Consider the following 18,303-nt stretch of genomic DNA (forward strand, 5'->3'; position numbering starts at 1 on the left):
AAGCATTTCGGTCAACACCGACTTTTTGAAAGAGCATCCGAAGACAAATAGAAATGTTTTATCAATTTGATAAAGATTGCATGCTCAGCCCTAAATTCCCCCATACTTTTTCTTTCTTGTCGGATAGTTGTACCTTTTCTGAAATTTCACTTCTTCCACTAGCGTCACTGACTATTGCTGCCATCCGCAAACTCAAAATGTACCAGCATCTCAACGGGGCCTACCCCTCCCCATACTCACCGGTAAGCACTGATGTCAATGCTATTTAAGCCTTGATAGCACTGACCTCGCTTGCAGCATCACCTGGAAACGCCCAGCGACGTCCCATTAAATGATTGCATCCCCAGTCTACAATCTCAGCATATACTACAAGTCCTGCCTTCTGAACCAACGTTAGGTATGAAGCATGCGCTTATCACATTATCTTCATTTTGCTAACATATTCAGATGCTCTCATAGAATCTTTCTTTAGTGATATCAACCATCACTATAGCATAATAAACCCATCCTTGTTCATACAACAATATGTCGACTGGTCTACAAAAACAAAGCAAGAGCAGTACCAAGATGCTCACCTGACAGCGCTCATCTTGATGATTTGCGCGTGTGTTACACAGCAGCTCCCGCAGGGTGATGCAACCCAATTATCCGAGAGCTCGTCCACGGACTATCATAGCGCTGGTCAAAGGCTTGCCATGACAACATCCGCTGGGTTGTACAGTTTGACAAATCTCCAGTGGAAGGTGCTCTCAATCTGCTGGTTCCAGGGTGAAGCCAGGTTTATTGAGGCATGGCACACAATTGGGTTGGCAATCCAAGAAGCATACGAGCTAGGTAAGGTTACACCCGCAAGTCAATGGCTATAATTAACGCTTGATACCAGGTTTCCATGAAGCCCGACCTTGCACAACAGAGTCGAGATCAGAGGCACAGATTGGACGACAGATCTGGCGGACATTGCATTGCTGGAACTGGTAAGCGATGGCCAACCGTTTATTGAGCGCGCTCATACTGACCTCACGTAGGCAATTGTCCTTGACTCTGGGACGACCCATGATAATGAACGATATAGACTCAGAACCTGATTTGGAAGTCAATCTGGCGACCGTACCACCTTCCCCGACACTCTCTACAAGGCTACAATACGAGCTTGTATCATCTCTTTCCAAGCGCTGGCACGCACCCCATCGTATCGACTCACCGACAGAAATTCGCGCCCATAGTCAAATGGTTCAGACATTCTTACAATCTCTACCACCTGTCTACAGGATCGACAACACTGACACGACCAATGACCAGAAATGGCCATGGCTAATAACACACCGTTACTACGTCCAAGCCATGGCGTATTTCATGATCCTTCAACCATATAAAGCATATCTGTCAAATCTGTCCATTGACCCAATGCTGCCGGAGGTACAAAAGATACAACAAGAAGCAATACAATATTCTTTGAACGCGTTGAATGTGGCTCGACAGTGGTCATCGCACGCGCTGGATGGAGATGTTCACTTCCATCTTGTTGCTTTATGTCTATTCGACACGGCTGCATTTTTGAGTACAACTTTGGCCAGAGATAACATGCCGCAGAAGGGAGATGCTATGGCTGCAATTGAAAATGCGACTATAGTATTGCGGCAGCTCGAAAGGACATCGCAAGGCGCAAAGACGTCACATGTTCTTCTGGGCCGTATACTCAAGGGAGTAGCGGGTCGAACGAAATGAATTTTATGTAGATGATTAATGATGATGATATCACGTTTGATGAATATAAAATCTCTGCTTTATAAATGATAATGCGCAAAAGCGAAATTACAAAAGCACAGTGTTCTCTTGTTCGAGGACGGCGGCTGTGAACAACAATAGATCTCATGCTGCACAGCCTCTATTCAGATTCTAGGTGGGACGGCAAATGAGTCACCGGTAAGCATACACCGTTTGCCTTGGAGAAATAGTGAATAACACTTTATTGTCTACCTTTCAGTGAATGACTTCGCGATGAGGAGTCACTTATATAGGTTCCCAACTTTCGTCGTCACGAAGATGCATCTTTCTCATTATCACACCTTCTCACTTGTACATCAATTTGTTCCCGTCACGACACCAAACAAATACTGTTAGTTCGCCTCTACCTGATTCGTGGTCGCATTCCTCTTGGTAGTGTATCAAGGCCGAATTTCGCGACAAGGGCAGTCGAGAGTTGGTTGGTTTATATTGGCGTCTTGTTAAATCATTACTAACCACAGTCATAGTCCCAGTACGACACCCCGTCAGCGCTGTCAGGATGTTCAAGCAACGATCCCACGATACTCATCACGGCACTCATCGCCCACAAATCACATCAAACCCGAATCAGTATACGATCGCTCTTTTTGGCGACAGTCTCTTTGAGCGCTTCAAGACCACCGGTAGCAATCTTCCCATCAACAACAATCCATCGATCTTGAATCTAGGCGTTGGTGGCGATAAGGTTCTCAATGTGCAGTACCGGATCGACCAAGGCCTTTTGCGCAACCTGCAGAACAACCAACCCAATCTGAAACTCATGTATATTCATATGGGGAGTAACAATCTTAAGAAAGATGGCCTTCGAAAGATTGATGCAGATGCGTACGCGACTGTGGTCAAGAATATCCGAGATGCGCTCCCGGACGTCAAGATTGTCATAACTGCGTTGTTCAAGCAACGTGGTCTAGCAGACGAAATTATCGATGAGGCGAACCAGATGCTCCGCGACGTGGCATTCGAAAACCATACTGACTTCTTGTCTTTCGGAGACGACCAAAAGGGCATAATGAGCCAGGATAACGTTCATTTGAATGGGTTTGGGTATGCCAAGTGGAACGCGATCTTGGAGGCGGACATGGCAAGTAGATAAATAAATATCGGAACGGGTCAATGCAGGATGGTAAAACATTTGAAATCGGAGGCTCTGGGTGTTTATTAAACCGTGATAGTTTAAGAAAGAAAGCCTATTATTGTATTGTCATTATGATGCTCTAGCAAAGAAGGTGGTTCACATACCTTCCCGATGCAATACTAAAGTCTATTATGTGTAAAATCCTTATCGAGTGTAACCATTTCATTGACTCAGATCCCGTCTTTTTTTCTCCAAGGCCTTGAGACTTGAGACTATCATCGATATCTGATGCCTCTTGCTCGCAACGTCCTGCCTTGCCTCGGTTAAAATCCTGTACCAATTGTTCAGGCCCTCTCTCGTTTGTTGGATCTCATCTTTCAAGAATCTCATTACATCCCCATCGCCATCTTCTTTCTCACAGCTTGTCATGCCTAGATCGCACGCATCCGCCAGAGTTCGAGACATGGTATTAGAATGCATTTCGTGCACACGTGTATAGTTGTCGATGTTTTCTGACGTGTAGGCGATCTCTGACTTTAACCGTTCTATCTCTGCAAATTGTTCGTCGATGAGTTGAGTGATGAAATTGAGTTGGTGTGCCTCGTTCTCTTTAATGAGTGGTCTTGTCGCCGGCTTTTCTTCTAGACTTCTTGGTTTGGTGGGAAATTGAGCAAGGATTGATGGTCGCAGCTTTAAACGGACGATGAGTTTGTCTCCTTTGAGTCGCGGATTTGAAAGTTTGCGCGGCTTCTCGGGAGACCGAGTATCATTGCGACGAGGTATGGCGCTGACCATGTCTATAATGTGGTGTGTTGAAATGGTCTAAAAGTGAGGCTGGTATTGACAGAAACTCATGTTACGTGGCAAAAACAATGAGGGGCCAGAGAATGTCTGACGCGTTTGAACCGCGGGAAGCAACCTTGAAAACGCGTGTGATAATTGGCGTGTGTTACTCGGTTAACAAAGTGGCTTCTTCAACGTAAAATGTGTGGATGATATAAAACGCGTACCAAAGGCCAGAGCTTGGATGTTGTAAGAGTCATGATGGAAATTAAAATGATTGAAAAAAAAGTGGCAAAACATTTACTAATACGCAGTTACCACCCACTCAACTATGCGCATACCCTGTAGTTGTCGCGTTGATTATCCATCACATCATGATCACAAGAGAATACAGCACATTCGAAATTAAGATTGACAATAAATAATAGCTTTTTTTAATTCTGATTTTATTGAATTGTTTACTAGGCAATACCTAAGTAATCTTGACTGTGGAACAATTCAATACTGCACATCTACTTACCTCAGAACCAAGTCCCATGAGGGACCAGCAGGAGCTTCCCGTAGCTCCTCAACGATGTCACCGTAGAATTCAAGGGCTAGATTACCGATACTGAGGAGGATCGAATCATCAAGAGGTATTCCACGGTAAAAAAGTTCGTCCTTTACATCTTCAAGGGGCCTCTCTCCGAAAAGCTTGACGATGTACAGCAAATTTGTCCTACCTAGAGTTGGGACTTCGGCTAAAACCTGATCGATCGTTTGGTTTCGCCGTATCAGAGACTCGTCAACCAATTGGGAATCCTGGCCAGTGCTAGGTTGCCCTGCGGAAATGTTAGTAGACGACTGGCCACGTAACGTTTCTCCGCCCTGTGCTTTGGGTTCCAGTGTCGTGGCACCTGTCTTGTGAGAGTCAGCTTTGGTCTCCTTGGGTCTAAAGGCCAGGCCTGCAAAGTTGAGCTGAGTCGCGTCGTTGTTCTTGACACCAGTGTCAGAGGAAGCTGCCTTGTCAGAGTCTGCTTGGGTCTGCTTGGGTCTGATGGCAAGGCTTGCAAAGTTGACCTGAGCCATGTCGTTGTTCGGGGCACGAGGGTCCGAGGAAGAAGAAATCGTGTTTGACATGATGAATGATGAATGTTCTTTGGTGTAAGAAACTCGAAGAAGGATTAATGAGAAAACGGAAAAATCATCTTGAGGGGGCCGTGAAATATTTTATAGTTGAAAAATGAAGAACAAGATATGGTTTACCACTTCGTGTTCAGTTGAACAAAGCCAGTCGACCTATGCAGATCAAAGCTCAACAACAACAACAAACAATGTGAACAATCATTAACTTTTTTATGAAGATGAGTGCATATAGGAACATGTGAATGCGATGAAGTGTTCGCAATGAGAGTCGTGTTCGGCTCTGTATCCAGTTGACCAAAGGTTGTGGGCGTTACACCGAAGCCATGCCCATGGGATTATTCAAGGGACAAACTCGAACAATGGAGTACCAATGCCTAATCATAGCCCAACTATTCTGCCTTCCAGCCTGAGTAATAACGCTGGCTGTACAGTCTAGACTACCACGTGACATTCCTGGCATTATGGAAGGGGTTTCATCCATGCACGAGCTGATTCGTCAACGCAACACAAAAGCTGATGCTACCATGAAATCATGAACCACCTAACTTCTTCAGGCAGGTCGAGATAACTTGATTCAGATACCATTCTGACGTCAGATACAACCAAGATCTATCTCTTCATATGAAACAGTCCAGATCTATACCTCGTTCCACCATCCAAGACGTTCATCTCTGCAATCATAACCGCAAAGATGGGAATGCCATACTCCAAACAAGTCCACGCGGCATTCGACCAAGTCACCCCGCTTGTCGCTGCAGGATTCGAAGTCCTCAAAACCACAAAGAACATTGCCATTCTTCTCGCCATCATCCAAATCATAGTCGCCATCGTGCTGATTTTGACTCTATTGGCCATACTCGCCCTGATATATTCTGTCAATCCAGATTTGGAAGCAGAGCGGCAGGCCCTCGTCACACCATGCATGCAGTGGCTCGCGAGCTGGTTGATTGAGTATGGGAATATTGTTAGTTGGTTCTTAAAGGTCCTTGTCGTGCTGTGCACGGGCGGCATGGGGGCTTTCATCTGGTATAATTCGACGCCGACGTTTCCCGTTCCTGAGGAACCTGCACTTGAGGATGGTGAAGAGGAGGATGGCCAGGACCTCAAAGACGTTGAAAAGTTTGAGTAAGGCATATGTGGTATTCGTGCCTATCGTGGGTAGTGGCAATATGTTGTCAATCAACAATTTCCGATCATCTGTCAGAGGTACTTTTATGAGGCCTCTAATATTACGTTTACATCACTTTGGCAAGATAAAGAATGAATATATCAGAAAAGCAATTGCCACTGATCAGTCAATTTACAACCGTATTGTTACCTACCTTTCCCCGAACGCCAAGCAAACAAACATATCACTTTTCCAAAACGCCACTTCCACACTCCAGTCCTTAACCAGCAAATGCCCAACCGAACCCCCCACTCCTCCGTCTGACAGCAACTAGACTATCTAGTCAGCTACGGCCAGCTTAGTCACCTTGGGGTCTCCATAGGTTTGGCAAAGCTCCCACCATATGCTATCAAAGAAGTCGTTGACGTCGTCAGCCTCCCACTGTCTGTCGGCAAACGGTCCAGCCTGATCTGCCAGAAAGCGTTTAACTTCATTGACGGCTTCCTTCTTATCCTTAGCGGTGTGACTCTGGTCCCAGACGATTACTGTCATGTCATCTGGGTTGTCTGTATCTGGCCTGAGGTGTAGTTCTTTGATGCCAGCAACTGTGACATCGTCCTCAACTCTGTCAGGCTTAAGGTACCACTTGATGACCCCGTAGGCAAACATGGCATGCTTGTACTTGTTGCCAGAAATTTTCTGGTTGACGAGATGTAGGTCGAGCTCTCGGAAGAGCAACACAAGCTGGGCTTTACGAGAGACCTCATAGAGGCAGTTGGCCTGGGCCTGGGCATTAGATACCTTTTCGCATTTCTGCTCGTCTCCATCCTCGTTAATGAGGTAGATCTTACCTTTATCATGTCTCCATGATACGGTTCCAGTGGTGGTGATGGTCACGGTTTCGTCGTCTGGTAAGACGAAGGCGCCGATGTTGGATACCACATCGATGACGATTCCTGTGAAGGTACAGCGTGCAAATCGATGGCCACCCATACCGCGAGGTGCGTGGAAGATCTCAAAGTCGTAGTTTCCTCCTGGATACTTAAGAACCAAGCGTTCAGCGACCCTCAGCGACGTAGCAGTGCAACGTCCCGAGTCGCCATTCCAAGTAGCCTCGACATCAGGACCCCCTGCCTTACAGACATCTAGAATGGTGTCGTACGTCAGATCCTCGAATGTGCCCTTCGGGTCCGCGATGAGATCTCCAATAGACTTACCAGCGGTTTTCAGAAGGAGCTGGATTTGTTTGTACGAGGTGTACGGCCCAGCATTGTAGGCTTCGGCGTACTCCTCGTTGGCATGAGCCAATGCTTGGCGTACGGTAAGCAACATCTTGACGATGTAGAGGTGTTTTACGGTTTAAAAAACGGTAGACGGTAGGCGAAGGTTCCTAGGCCAGTCAGTGCGAGATGTCGAAAATCTGAGCAATGATACAAATTCTGGATTTAGGAAGATGTTTGAAGGAAAGAGATTAAAATGCACGGGCTGTATAATGGCGATAATTTATATGAAAACGGAACACAGAAGATATTGAACATACCATCAAACAATGGCATTGTGCTCTAGGACAAAATACCGAGTTCGAAGGATGGCGCAAAGACGAACAAGATGTCTGGGAGCAGTTATCAAAGCTCTTTATTAACTAGCAAATCAACACAATCATCTACTTCGGCGTCGGACCTTGTGTGACTAGTGTGCTAAAAAAGAGGTGACTTGAACAAGTAAATCGTGTATGCGATTCTACCTGTAGCCTTGATGCTGGTCGCTTTTCATCATAATGATAAGATGCACCCGAACAGTTCTCTAACAAGACCTGCCGTTGATCGGATTGGTTTATTGAACGACATATTGTTCTATTATACTATTGCTTAAACTGTCCGAACCATAAACTATCATCAGGCCTCATTCCAGACATGACACCTTCTTTTGAACACATCTCCCTTTCTTCAGAACTAAGCTCCCACTCTTTCACAACCTCTGGCCGTACTAACATCTGCATGACCATCCCAGACTCAGCATGCCAGGTGTTATGACAATGAAAAGCCCAAAGACCAGGGTTGTCAAGCACAACCCGAATGACAGCCCATGCATATCCTTCTACGGTAACTACATCTCGCCTTAGAGGGTTATCCAAGAGATGATGCTTTTCTAGATACTCTGGAAGCTCAGCGGGACTGGGTGGGTAACCATCTCTTCCTTGTAAAAGGACGAAGAATTTGTGGCCGTGAAGATGGAAGGGATGCGCGCCATCGTCGAAATTGTTGATGGAAATGTCTATTGTTTGGACACCAGTTGTTTCCAGAACAAGCTCTCTGTTGCGATCGAACACGCGCTCGTTGATTGTAATTGGTGTCTTTTTAGATGTGCTTTGAACACCAGAATCCAGGAAGCGATGTAGCGATGGGTTGGTGATGTTGGGATGCCACGTTGACTCGTTGAAGAAACCTCTTGCCAAGCGCCAGTCACCAATTTCGAAATTTGCCCTGAGAATGATGACTTTGTCTGCTGGAGGTGGCGAGATAACTTTGACAGGTCGGAGAGCACTTGTGTTCAGATCGCGACAAATGACTTCGATGGCATCCGGCCATTCTTTGCTGGTGGGTTTCTCGTCTGAAAACGGGGTTTCCGGGCCGTGATATCGGATGATCGCTTTTGCTTCAGATTCTAATCGATCGTTCTCATTCTTGAAACAATGCGTTACCATCCGAGCTCGTATCCAAAAGGCGGACCCTGTGGTGATATTTGCATCCAAGATAACACTATACCGTTGTGCTGGGAGAATGTTGAGTCGGTGGAGTGATTCAGGATGTACATCCGTGCCATCAACTTCGGTAAGGTAGAATGGATGCTCATCGAATTGGATCTGGAACTCAGCAAATGCGCCAACGTTGATGATGCGAAGTCTGTGCCGTTGGCCAGCTTCCAGATTGATGTTCGGCATTTCTCTATCAGTACTGTTGCAATCCCAACCTTGAAAGTCGGAACAATCGCGAACACTCCGTCCGTTGATAAGACCATTATCTGGGACAGGTTCGTTGTTCTCTTGATCTGGAGCAAGATACTCCATCAGCAATTCAGAAGTCAGGTTGTGATAATGATCCTGCACCATGACAATGCGATCGGTCGCATAATCCATCATTTGAAGCTCGTGTTCATCTTTCGAGTGCACAACCATTGGCCCAAGTAATCCATCAGACGCCTGCGCGCTGTGATGGGCATGATACCAATATGTCCCATGCTGCCCTTTGACGTTGAATTTATAAGTAAATGTTGAGTTTGGCGCAATTGGACATTGCGTGACACCAACAGTACCATCCATATTATTCGTCCCGTTCTGGAACATACCATGGAAATGGATCGCCGTTGCGTTGCGAGCCTCATTCTTGACGTGGACAATGATTGTGTCGCCTTCATTGCATTCAACCAATGGGCCTGGAAATTGGTTGTTGATGAGAAGCATGGGTCTGTAGACGCCATCTGGATTCAGTATCGCTTGATCGATTGCCCAAGAATATTCTCTGATCGTCGGAGATGCGTTGAAGTCCCATGTTTCAGACAAGATGTACTCGCTCGTGTCACGAAGTTGGGGTATTGATGGAATATCCTCCTTGTATTCGATGCTGTTTGGTGCCGGTGGCTTTGTCGGTTGAACATGCTCTGAATGGGACTTTTGAGGGTGTGTAAATGACGTTTGCTGGAAGAAGATGAATGTACTGAGCGTGAAGATTGAGACGATAGTCAGAAGAGCAACGACAAGCCTCGTCCACTTTCCCACAAAGGTCTCATTCCTCGAAATGGCTGAGTCGGACATTTCAGCTTCTTCGTTCCATGAATCCGAACATTCATTCTCATCTTTCTTGACCCATGTAAACGTCGCCTCTCCCATCTTCGCTCTCAAGATGCCATTAATGCGACGAGATTGTCTTGACTCCAGAAAGTCAAGAACAGATGAAGTGAGATGAACCCAATACTCTCACTGTGTTCAGCCAGTGGCGTAGAACAGCTCTAGCAACGCTTACAGTGGAAGTTACAGGGGTCCTACTACTGTTAGCTTGTGACCCGGATGAGTCGGCACAAATATAGCATGCGCATGAATGCAGAATGCGACCACACGTGCGGAGGTTTACTCTCCAATTGGAAGTGTAATTGACTTGTACCTCTCGATAGGTCCGAAGAATTGAGGGAAAATACACAAAAGAACCTATTCTGTTGACCGAATGTGGAGGGACGAAAAGGCTCCTCGGCACCCTTTACCGAGCTTCAATTTCCGTATGAGACCGGAGTAGTAAACAATATCACAAGAAGATATAAACCTCCGTGTATTGTGACAGCTCAAAGGTCTTTCTGAAACAACTCGACATTCAAGCCCATATCTTAATCGGACATGTTGTTCCAAGCTACTGCCATCTTGACTCTTGCGAGTTTTGGTCTAGCCCATTCTCCTCACCACAAAGCCGATAAGACAGGATGGGAGACAAAGTACACAGCCACAGGTACTGCTGAAGTCGCTGCTGCCGCTGCGACAGCCAAAACCAGCAGTCCTACTTCCAAAGTGAAGGGCAAAGCATTTGATCGCATAGCAATTGTTTACTTTGAGAATGAGAACTATGAGAAGGCATTTGGCGATCGTAAGTACCAGTTAATCACCTTTTTAAAGATATTATAGCTAACGAACACAGCAAACTTCTCTTGGTTCAGATCCAAGGGCGTCACTCTCTCCAATTACTTTGGCGTCACTCATCCATCAGAGCCAAACTACATGGCCGCCATCGCTGTTGATTACTTTGGCATGCAGAACGACGCTTTCAACCGCAACCCTCAGAATGTTTCTACCATCATTGATCTCCTCGAGCATCGAGGTGTTTCTTGGGGTCTTTACCAAGAAGACCAGCCATACACCGGCTTTGAAGGCTTCGCATGGGTGAACCACCAGAATGGAAAGAATGACTACGTTCGCAAGCACAACCCTGCTGTTCTTCATGACAGCATTGCTACTTCCGAACAACGACTTTCTCAAATCAAGAATCTTTCTCTTGTTGATACGGAGAGTTCCATGTTCCATCGGGATCTCAAGGAAAACAAGCTACCCCAGTGGATATTCATCACACCCAACATGACATCTGATGGACACGATACATCTGTTACTGTCGCTGGTAATTGGGCCCGAACCTTTCTTGAGCCACTTCTCAAGGACAAGCACTTCATGGACAACACTCTTGTTCTCATCACTTGGGACGAGAACGAATCCTACGCGCGCCAGAACCACATCCTCGGCATTCTTCTGGGCGATGCTGTCCCCAAACATCTCGTTGGCACAACAGACAGCAGCTTCTATAACCACTATTCTGAGATTGCTACCGTTCAGGCCAACTGGGGTCTCGACACACTCGGTCGCTGGGACGTGGGTGCCAATGTCTTTGAGCTTGTTGCGCGCAAGACGGGCGACAAGTTGAGGAAGTGGAAGGCAAGCACAATGGACAAGTATTTCTGGAATGTTTCCTACGCTGGCCCATTCAACACTGGTGGTGGAAATCAGCAGTATGTTGCGCCAAACTTGGACTTGGAGTATACTTTCTCGGGACGCAAGGTGTTTGGGCCTATCAAGAAGGAATGGAAGGGATCTAAGGCGCCTAGTTATTACAAGGATAACATTGAGCTTGATGATGGTCTTAACCCTCCTAAGGGTTACGAGCCTGTCCAGTCCAAATAGATAGTGGACAGTAGGTCACAGTAAAGTGCAATATAGAGATATCAATACATTGATCACTTGAATGGTAATTCAGCAAAGATCTAGCGTTTGGTCTGATGATTTGTGTAGTGTTGGGGTATTTGTCAAGCACATGTCGTAGATCGCCAAGTCGCGGGCCGAAGATACCAGGCTGTGAGCATGGGTTGTAGTGTCTGTGATCAACATTGCTAGCCCACTGTTACTGAACACCATCACTGCCTCTCAGCTAAACTAGCCAACTGGGGACCTTCTAATTCCAGAGATCGGCATTGGCATTAGGGACCAAGAACGAACAAATTGCGGCTCTTTTGTCAGCACTCAGTAGTGGCAATTTAGCGACTGAGCCACTAAGAATGCGGTATTGTAGCATGTGTGTCTGGACATTCAACAGGATAATTCACGCACGGAAATTACGGCACTGCGTCGGCAGAAGTTGCCGAAAGTTATCATATTCTGTCTCCCAATGATAGATTGTCTAATAGATGCCTTGAAGGACGGGAACTATGCTATTTGGGACACGTGCGATGCGCGGCAAGTTGGTCATCGACGTCTTCAGCGCTATCAATTGACAATTCATACTTCCTGCTTCTGTTCACGTCTACCAGTTCCTCTCAGCTCAGCACCACAACACAAACATAAAGTCAATCAAAATGTCGAATCTGAAGCGCTTCTTCTCCGACTTCACACTTGGCTTCTCTGATGGACTAACAGTCCCCTTCGCCCTCACAGCAGGGCTAAGCTCTCTCGGCAAGGCAGACACTGTCATAACAGGTGGATTGGCAGAATTATGTGCCGGCAGTATTAGCATGGGAATTGGGGGATATCTCGCTGCACGCGATGAATGTTTTCCTTGTCAATCGACTATCCCAGATGGAGAGAACCCGAGGGATCATGGTGGCAGCGACGAAGCAAGTGAGACTGACTGTATGGTAGAGCAGTCGGAGAAGATGCAAGTAAGATTGGATGATCTCGTCAGGCGTCATCTCGAGCCACTGGATCTGTCTGTTTCAACAATCACTACGGTTCTTGATAGCATCCAACGAGAGCCAAAGAACTTACGGCATACCATATCAAAACTCGAATCATACACGGACAACACATCACTTCACACCATTTCACTCACGCCTTCACCTATTATCTCCGGCTTGACTATATCGCTCGGCTATTCAGTTGGAGGCATTATCCCTCTTCTACCGTACTTCTTTGCCAGTACTGTGGGTATGGGACTACGATTGAGTAGCATTCTGTGCCTGGTGGTGCTGTTCACCTTTGGAGCCGGTAAAAGATGGATTCTCAGCTCAGATAGAGACAACGTCATCTCGTGTCTCATCGAAGGGCTGCAGATGTTAGTGCTGGGGGCTATGGCTGCTGGCGCATCAGTTTTATGTGTTACTTGGGTTGCTGATAGATAGGCTCTCTCTCTCTATACAATATGGGTATTTAGGAACTGGGTATGCCATTTATTATAATTTAGCACGGCTTCCTCCCTCGAGGAATCTCTTTGTATGGGGAAGCTTCGGGTGAACTGAGAGTCTTGGACGTACCTCGACAGAAGAGTCATTCTCATTAGTCTGCATCCGTCTACAACAATATTGTCGCACAATAAATAAACGTAACAAGACGTTGTAAAGGTTAAATCTCTCAGTTACGATGACGATGTGGCAAAAAGGTATATGTCTTTCCTACGACTGATTTGGCTGAGAGAAGGCGGATGAGCAACTTGTTTGTTGTCTGTATATTTTGTGATGCCAGCCTTGCACTATAACAAACAGCTTGGTACTGTGGTCTAGTTGGTTATGACATCTCGTTAACACCGAGAAGGTCCCCGGTTCGAGCCCGGGCAGAACCTCACTTTTTGCGTCTCTTTGCAAGGCTGATGATCTTCTCTATGAACTGTTCAATTGCAAGCGTTTATTTTTTCCTTCTTCACGGCTTTATCTGTTTCAACTGATTACATAAAATTTTATTCAGCACAAATGTCTTGTTAAAATAGTTTATTTAATTGCTTGACATATCTCATAAGGAATAACGCCGTTACGGAAAACTTCCGACCCATCTAATCCAATCACATTTCTTGTTGGTCTAAAAACGCCACCTTTTCCTGAATTAAATCGATCAGGCTTTGACAACTTTCTTTTGTTCGCGTAACGCACTGAGAGACCCCTGGTGTTTCTAGATCGAGTATCCAATCTATTTCCTCCGACATCTCAGTAAACCCATTGATCGATGAGAGAATCTCTCGTGTTGACGAATCGAGTATATCCAATTTCGCAAGAGCTTTTGTTGTCTCGACATATCCAAGTTGTGGCCGTTTTTGAGCTTTGGTGATGCGCAGTTTGTGTGGATGTGGAGGGGCTGGTGTATCGTGGGACATCTTTGCTCTGCAAACAGTCAGCCACGAGTTCATGTAAGGTCTCGTGTTACAAACTCACACGACAAAAAAGAATAAAATAAGACATGTCGCCTGCCTTGGTAGATCTGACCAAGGACATGTCTTGGCAAGCGATTGAGAGTTGTTCAGCTGCTCAGCAGGGGAAGGTTCTGTTCGTTTTCGCTTCTTGTTGGAGCTTGCGCCAGCGACGCCATCGAATGAGGGCATTTCCCTCTTCCGACATGAGAGTGTGACGTGAGTTGTGACAATCGCCATGGTTGATCCCATCTATTTCTTTGGACCATCCAAACCTTACTTATAGTCAGTCAGCATGTGAGATACTGCTTCGCTAGTCAGGGCTGAAAGCACAGCGCGTGCCGGGATCCTGCATGTCCAATATGAAGATCATGGAGAGAATCGCAAGTAGGGATGCCGATCAAGATGGCCTAAAGCAAGCCATGTCGAGCTGGGTTAGTTCCCACCGGCAGGTCTATGGCGGGCCGCACCTAGAATTGATGCAATAACGTCAAGATCCCGGGGTTAATTGGCTACCGCATTGGTTAATCCTGTCTTGTCCTACTTCAACGGTTGCAATGAAACGTTTTGAGGTTGGCTGACACCAGGGCAAATGCAGGAAAGCCGACCACTCCCCGGATATTTGCAGATCGCTGGCCATGTGACTGATCAGGCGCTAACGAGATACATACTACGATTGAGTTTGGTGTGTGACATAGAATAGCAATTCAGGGCAATAATTAATATGTTTCTTTCTCCAGCAAGATTTCCCACCAGTCTTTCAGAAGGGCTGCTGGGCTGTTCTTGTGATACGTATGCAGCCATGACACAACTTTCCCACTGTAATCTCGCTCTCTTCAGCCGACATCTTAGCGCAATCGAGATCAGTCGAGTATCATTGGAATGTCATTATTGTCAATATGACATTTCTATACCGCCATCTTCGCAAAAGAATGCATCAATGACCAAAAGTCTTATTCTCAACCACTGGTTAATTGACCCAGCATTGTCTCACAGACTACCTACCTATTGCAAAGGTAGAGCGTTCCACCAGAGTCACTGCTGACCTTACTGGAGGGTTTCAGTGACCGTTTGTAGGGTAAGACAAGCAACAAACGGCCACCAAACGGCCGCCAAAACCCCGCCCAACATTCCGTGGCGAGCAAGACATACATCCCTGTGGCAAACGATGCTGAGACAGACAGTGTTGTTGGTCACACACGAAGGACACTTTTGAGGCCTGCTCACAACTCTGACCGAAATTTGCAGTGGCTGACCGGCCACTTACCGGTGAGTGTCGGCAGGGATGATCGGGGAGATAGTTCTCCGGTGCAACCACGCGAGACGCAATTGAACGTTTTAGTAAATGAGGCTAACCTTGAGGCGACAGAACACCCTACATTGAGACCATGGAGCAGTGAGAATGCCTCAATTGACAGCATTTTGACGTAAAAGAAAGACATTGGAGGTTCGTCTCCAGCCACGCAATAATTAATCACCGCGCAACTCAAGACAAAATGGCCAAACGCGTCATTGGCCACGAAACTGACAGGGTGTCCTCGATCTTGACGTTTGTGGCGCACAAAGCTGAAGCAGGCATCTCGTTGTTTTCAACCGTTGCAGGGATCTGGGAACGGACACGTCCAATCAATGTGTTCCGAGAACAAGATTAAATATTCGCGCATTTCTTACAATATACTTCACAACTAACTGATACTAAAGTCTCTGACGTTAAATATTCTGACATTCTTGCCAAAATCGATAAAGATTTGACTTCATCGTGTGTTCGCACCATACAAACTTCCTTAACCTCACCTCAACCACCTCCCAGTCCTGATTGTAGCCAGTTGGATAAAAAGACCGGTACCGTTGTACCAACGCTGCCGCTTGCTTTCCATTGAACTGGTTCTTCGTTAGGCCGCCTGCCACATTCAATAGCCAGAATGATATGTCAGGAGCAAGCTTCCACGGTGACATGTGTCTTGTGAAGTCTGCCATGCACTTTAAAATCTCCGTCACGCACTTCTCTGGAACGTATTGACCTTCCCAGAGACCTGAAGAAAGTCTGTATGTACAGAGATATGCTGCAAAAAGACACGCTCTGTAGATCAAGTCATCCTGATTATGAGGATTTGCTCCTGTTGTCTGACTGAGAAGATCCACGAGCCGAATCTCCAAGTCGGCTTGGTTGTTGTATAGCGGGTAACCCTCGTCATCTAAATCTTCCATTAGTGGTACAGGGACGGTGGTAGCATTTGCATCACTGTCGGACAAGTGTGCCGATGATGTATCTTGCCCGTGCATTCTATCCACAAGCCGGCACATGGCGTTGAGGTCTTCAAACACGGCTAGCGATGTCTCAGGCCAGCTTCCGATATGTGGCGTGAGTCCCTCTGGCAAAGCAAAGCAGTTGGCATACATTTTGTCTTCTCGCAAGTGATCGAAAGCACCATGATTAACAAACGGTAGCAGACGAGGCGTACCTGTCGCCAAGGAGCATATTATGTCCTGCCAAAATAAAGCGCGTTGTAACTGCTGGACACGTTCGGGATTGTATCCGCTGGCTAGGATATCGGGCTGGTAGATCATTCTTTGAAGTCCACGAATATGCACAGCGGCCGTGTAATAGATGGACTGGGTGTCCCCCACTCGGTATTCATAACTGATAAGCATCAGAATGGCCGTGATGACTTGCAATGATGGCACGTCTCTACGAGAGTGCAATAGGTCTAGTCTGAGAGACTTGAGCGCCTGGCCACGGTGATGCAGAGTCTCATAGTTGGGTAGGTGGTTGTTGGCCTCCGAAGCAAGCAGGAGAGATAGCGCATGGAATAGCGTCTTATCTGCCAAGAAAGGCAATGGGAAATCCTTTACATGGAAGCCCTGAAATATGACCAAATTGGTTTGTTGGTCAATCCGAAACAATGGTTCACCGGCAGATCTTGCTGATGCTATGCCGCATATTAGCTAGATCATACCAAAAGTAAGTCGACGAGTCGGGTTCATACGATGTCTCAGAAGTTGTCGCAGCCGTTCAGGGTTTTCACATAGGCTATCGAATGGGTCTAGAAGATTTGACCCCAGAGTAGAATATGGACTGCTGAGCCAAGTGGGACGAGCCGTAGCGATAGGACCGTCTCCCACAGTAATAGCACCATTCAGATCCTCATCAGTCAGGTCAACGGTAGCATTCGTATCATCTTCGAATGTCAGCTCTTCCTGTCGACCTTGGTTGTGTGGAACGCCGTGCTGTCCGATTCTTACTCGATGTTGAAGGTGTGGGACCTGGTCCGGGGAGGACAGGCCCACAAGCTCGAACATGTTCGTCCAGAACACAAGATGATAGATCACGTACCTTGTGTTGTGGAGTAGAACAAGACATGCATTCGCATGTATGGGGATGCAAAATGGGAAGAGAACTCAAATCTTACCTGCGGCAATTATGCCAAGCTTACCTTGGCTGACTAATCGTTCATGCAATCTACCTAGACTACCTAGTCCAAGTGATCATCAACCATTTAAATGGGCGACCGCAATACCTGGTGGTTATATTTACTTCAAGTGCATGGAAATAGAACAAAAAATATATTGCAAAAAACACGACTTACTTTCATTTGATCTATGTATACTTACCAGCAATCACTAGACTGTACCAAAGACACATACTTACCCGCCACACTGCATGGTGGACTCACTACGTGGTGGGCTCTCTTGGACCTGAAGAACTGAGCAGAGAATAGATTTCTCTATCAATCCCTGTACCACGAAAGTTTGACCCTGGAGTTTCACGGGCCAAGAGATAGACGTAGCTTATCAATTTCGCCATGAACGGGGACCATACCAGTAGCAAAAACGCGGCGACCACGGCTAAGATTATTTCTCTGATACACTGCCAGATCAGGAAAAACGAATTCAGCGAGTTGAATTTCTCTGCATCAGATGGTTCCAAGTTCGACATCTCTAAAGAGGGTGGGATTGTGTGGCTCTGATCGTAGGGAAGATCGGTCATCTCAACGTCCAAGATGTCAGGAGTCTGGATCTCATCGTCAATCTGCAGCCAACTCATCCTAGCCTCAATGGCGTCGATACCTTGAGTCCGCATCTTTTCGGTTGTGATTTGGGTCGTGATAAAAAAGTGATGATAGATATGCCAAAATGATGCTGTTCAACCTTTGTGTTGCGGATTTGAGAGGATAAAAAGTTAAAATTAGACAACGACGTAAGGAAAGCCATTTTATACGCCTAATGGAGTGTTCTTTGCTACTCTATTATGTATGCACAATAGTGTTGTTTTTAGTTGTTCTTTGTTTCTC

The 18,303-nt window shown here is 46.3% G+C and overlaps 10 protein-coding genes across 10 annotated transcripts; 5 read left to right on the forward strand and 5 right to left on the reverse strand.

Annotated features, from left to right (window-relative positions):
• Window positions 1–197: 197 nt before the first annotated feature.
• FSST1_001271 (fungal specific transcription factor domain-containing protein) lies at window positions 198–1,725 on the forward strand (the record flags this gene model as incomplete). The annotated part of the gene is made up of 5 exons (XM_083226838.1): window positions 198–242; window positions 298–397; window positions 448–834; window positions 884–974; window positions 1,026–1,725. The coding sequence occupies 5 exons, from the start codon at window positions 198–200 to the stop codon at window positions 1,723–1,725; spliced, it is 1,323 nt and encodes a 440-aa protein (XP_083091453.1).
• Window positions 1,726–2,043: 318 nt separating this feature from the next.
• Window positions 2,044–2,878, forward strand: FSST1_001272 (SGNH hydrolase-type esterase domain-containing protein; the record flags this gene model as incomplete). Its single annotated transcript, XM_083226849.1, has 2 exons — window positions 2,044–2,116; window positions 2,253–2,878. The coding sequence occupies 2 exons, from the start codon at window positions 2,044–2,046 to the stop codon at window positions 2,876–2,878; spliced, it is 699 nt and encodes a 232-aa protein (XP_083091454.1).
• A 1,281-nt stretch (window positions 2,879–4,159) lies between these two features.
• On the reverse strand, window positions 4,160–4,762 carry FSST1_001273 (uncharacterized protein; the record flags this gene model as incomplete). The annotated part of the gene is made up of 1 exon (XM_083226860.1): window positions 4,160–4,762. One exon carries the CDS (start codon window positions 4,760–4,762, stop codon window positions 4,160–4,162), a length of 603 nt encoding a protein of 200 aa, XP_083091455.1.
• Window positions 4,763–5,459: 697 nt separating this feature from the next.
• FSST1_001274 (uncharacterized protein) lies at window positions 5,460–5,897 on the forward strand (the record flags this gene model as incomplete). Its single annotated transcript, XM_083226872.1, has 1 exon — window positions 5,460–5,897. One exon carries the CDS (start codon window positions 5,460–5,462, stop codon window positions 5,895–5,897), a length of 438 nt encoding a protein of 145 aa, XP_083091456.1.
• A 318-nt stretch (window positions 5,898–6,215) lies between these two features.
• FSST1_001275 (uncharacterized protein) lies at window positions 6,216–7,208 on the reverse strand (the record flags this gene model as incomplete). Its single annotated transcript, XM_083226883.1, has 1 exon — window positions 6,216–7,208. The coding sequence occupies one exon, from the start codon at window positions 7,206–7,208 to the stop codon at window positions 6,216–6,218; it is 993 nt and encodes a 330-aa protein (XP_083091457.1).
• Window positions 7,209–7,737: 529 nt separating this feature from the next.
• On the reverse strand, window positions 7,738–9,762 carry FSST1_001276 (multicopper oxidase-domain-containing protein; the record flags this gene model as incomplete). The annotated part of the gene is made up of 1 exon (XM_083226894.1): window positions 7,738–9,762. The coding sequence occupies one exon, from the start codon at window positions 9,760–9,762 to the stop codon at window positions 7,738–7,740; it is 2,025 nt and encodes a 674-aa protein (XP_083091458.1).
• Window positions 9,763–10,260: 498 nt separating this feature from the next.
• FSST1_001277 (phosphoesterase family-domain-containing protein) lies at window positions 10,261–11,586 on the forward strand (the record flags this gene model as incomplete). Its single annotated transcript, XM_083226905.1, has 2 exons — window positions 10,261–10,504; window positions 10,556–11,586. The coding sequence occupies 2 exons, from the start codon at window positions 10,261–10,263 to the stop codon at window positions 11,584–11,586; spliced, it is 1,275 nt and encodes a 424-aa protein (XP_083091459.1).
• A 668-nt stretch (window positions 11,587–12,254) lies between these two features.
• On the forward strand, window positions 12,255–13,016 carry FSST1_001278 (Ccc1 family; the record flags this gene model as incomplete). The annotated part of the gene is made up of 1 exon (XM_083226915.1): window positions 12,255–13,016. The coding sequence occupies one exon, from the start codon at window positions 12,255–12,257 to the stop codon at window positions 13,014–13,016; it is 762 nt and encodes a 253-aa protein (XP_083091460.1).
• A 653-nt stretch (window positions 13,017–13,669) lies between these two features.
• On the reverse strand, window positions 13,670–14,251 carry FSST1_001279 (uncharacterized protein; the record flags this gene model as incomplete). The annotated part of the gene is made up of 2 exons (XM_083226926.1): window positions 13,670–13,985; window positions 14,037–14,251. The coding sequence occupies 2 exons, from the start codon at window positions 14,249–14,251 to the stop codon at window positions 13,670–13,672; spliced, it is 531 nt and encodes a 176-aa protein (XP_083091461.1).
• Window positions 14,252–15,721: 1,470 nt separating this feature from the next.
• FSST1_001280 (uncharacterized protein) lies at window positions 15,722–17,311 on the reverse strand (the record flags this gene model as incomplete). The annotated part of the gene is made up of 2 exons (XM_083226937.1): window positions 15,722–16,941; window positions 16,999–17,311. 2 exons carry the CDS (start codon window positions 17,309–17,311, stop codon window positions 15,722–15,724), a joined length of 1,533 nt encoding a protein of 510 aa, XP_083091462.1.
• Window positions 17,312–18,303: the final 992 nt, after the last annotated feature.

The sequence above is a fragment of the Fusarium sambucinum genome, chromosome IV, assembly GCF_050947815.1.
Source record: "Fusarium sambucinum isolate potato_lamoka chromosome IV, whole genome shotgun sequence".
NCBI classification, from domain to species: domain Eukaryota; kingdom Fungi; phylum Ascomycota; class Sordariomycetes; order Hypocreales; family Nectriaceae; genus Fusarium; species Fusarium sambucinum.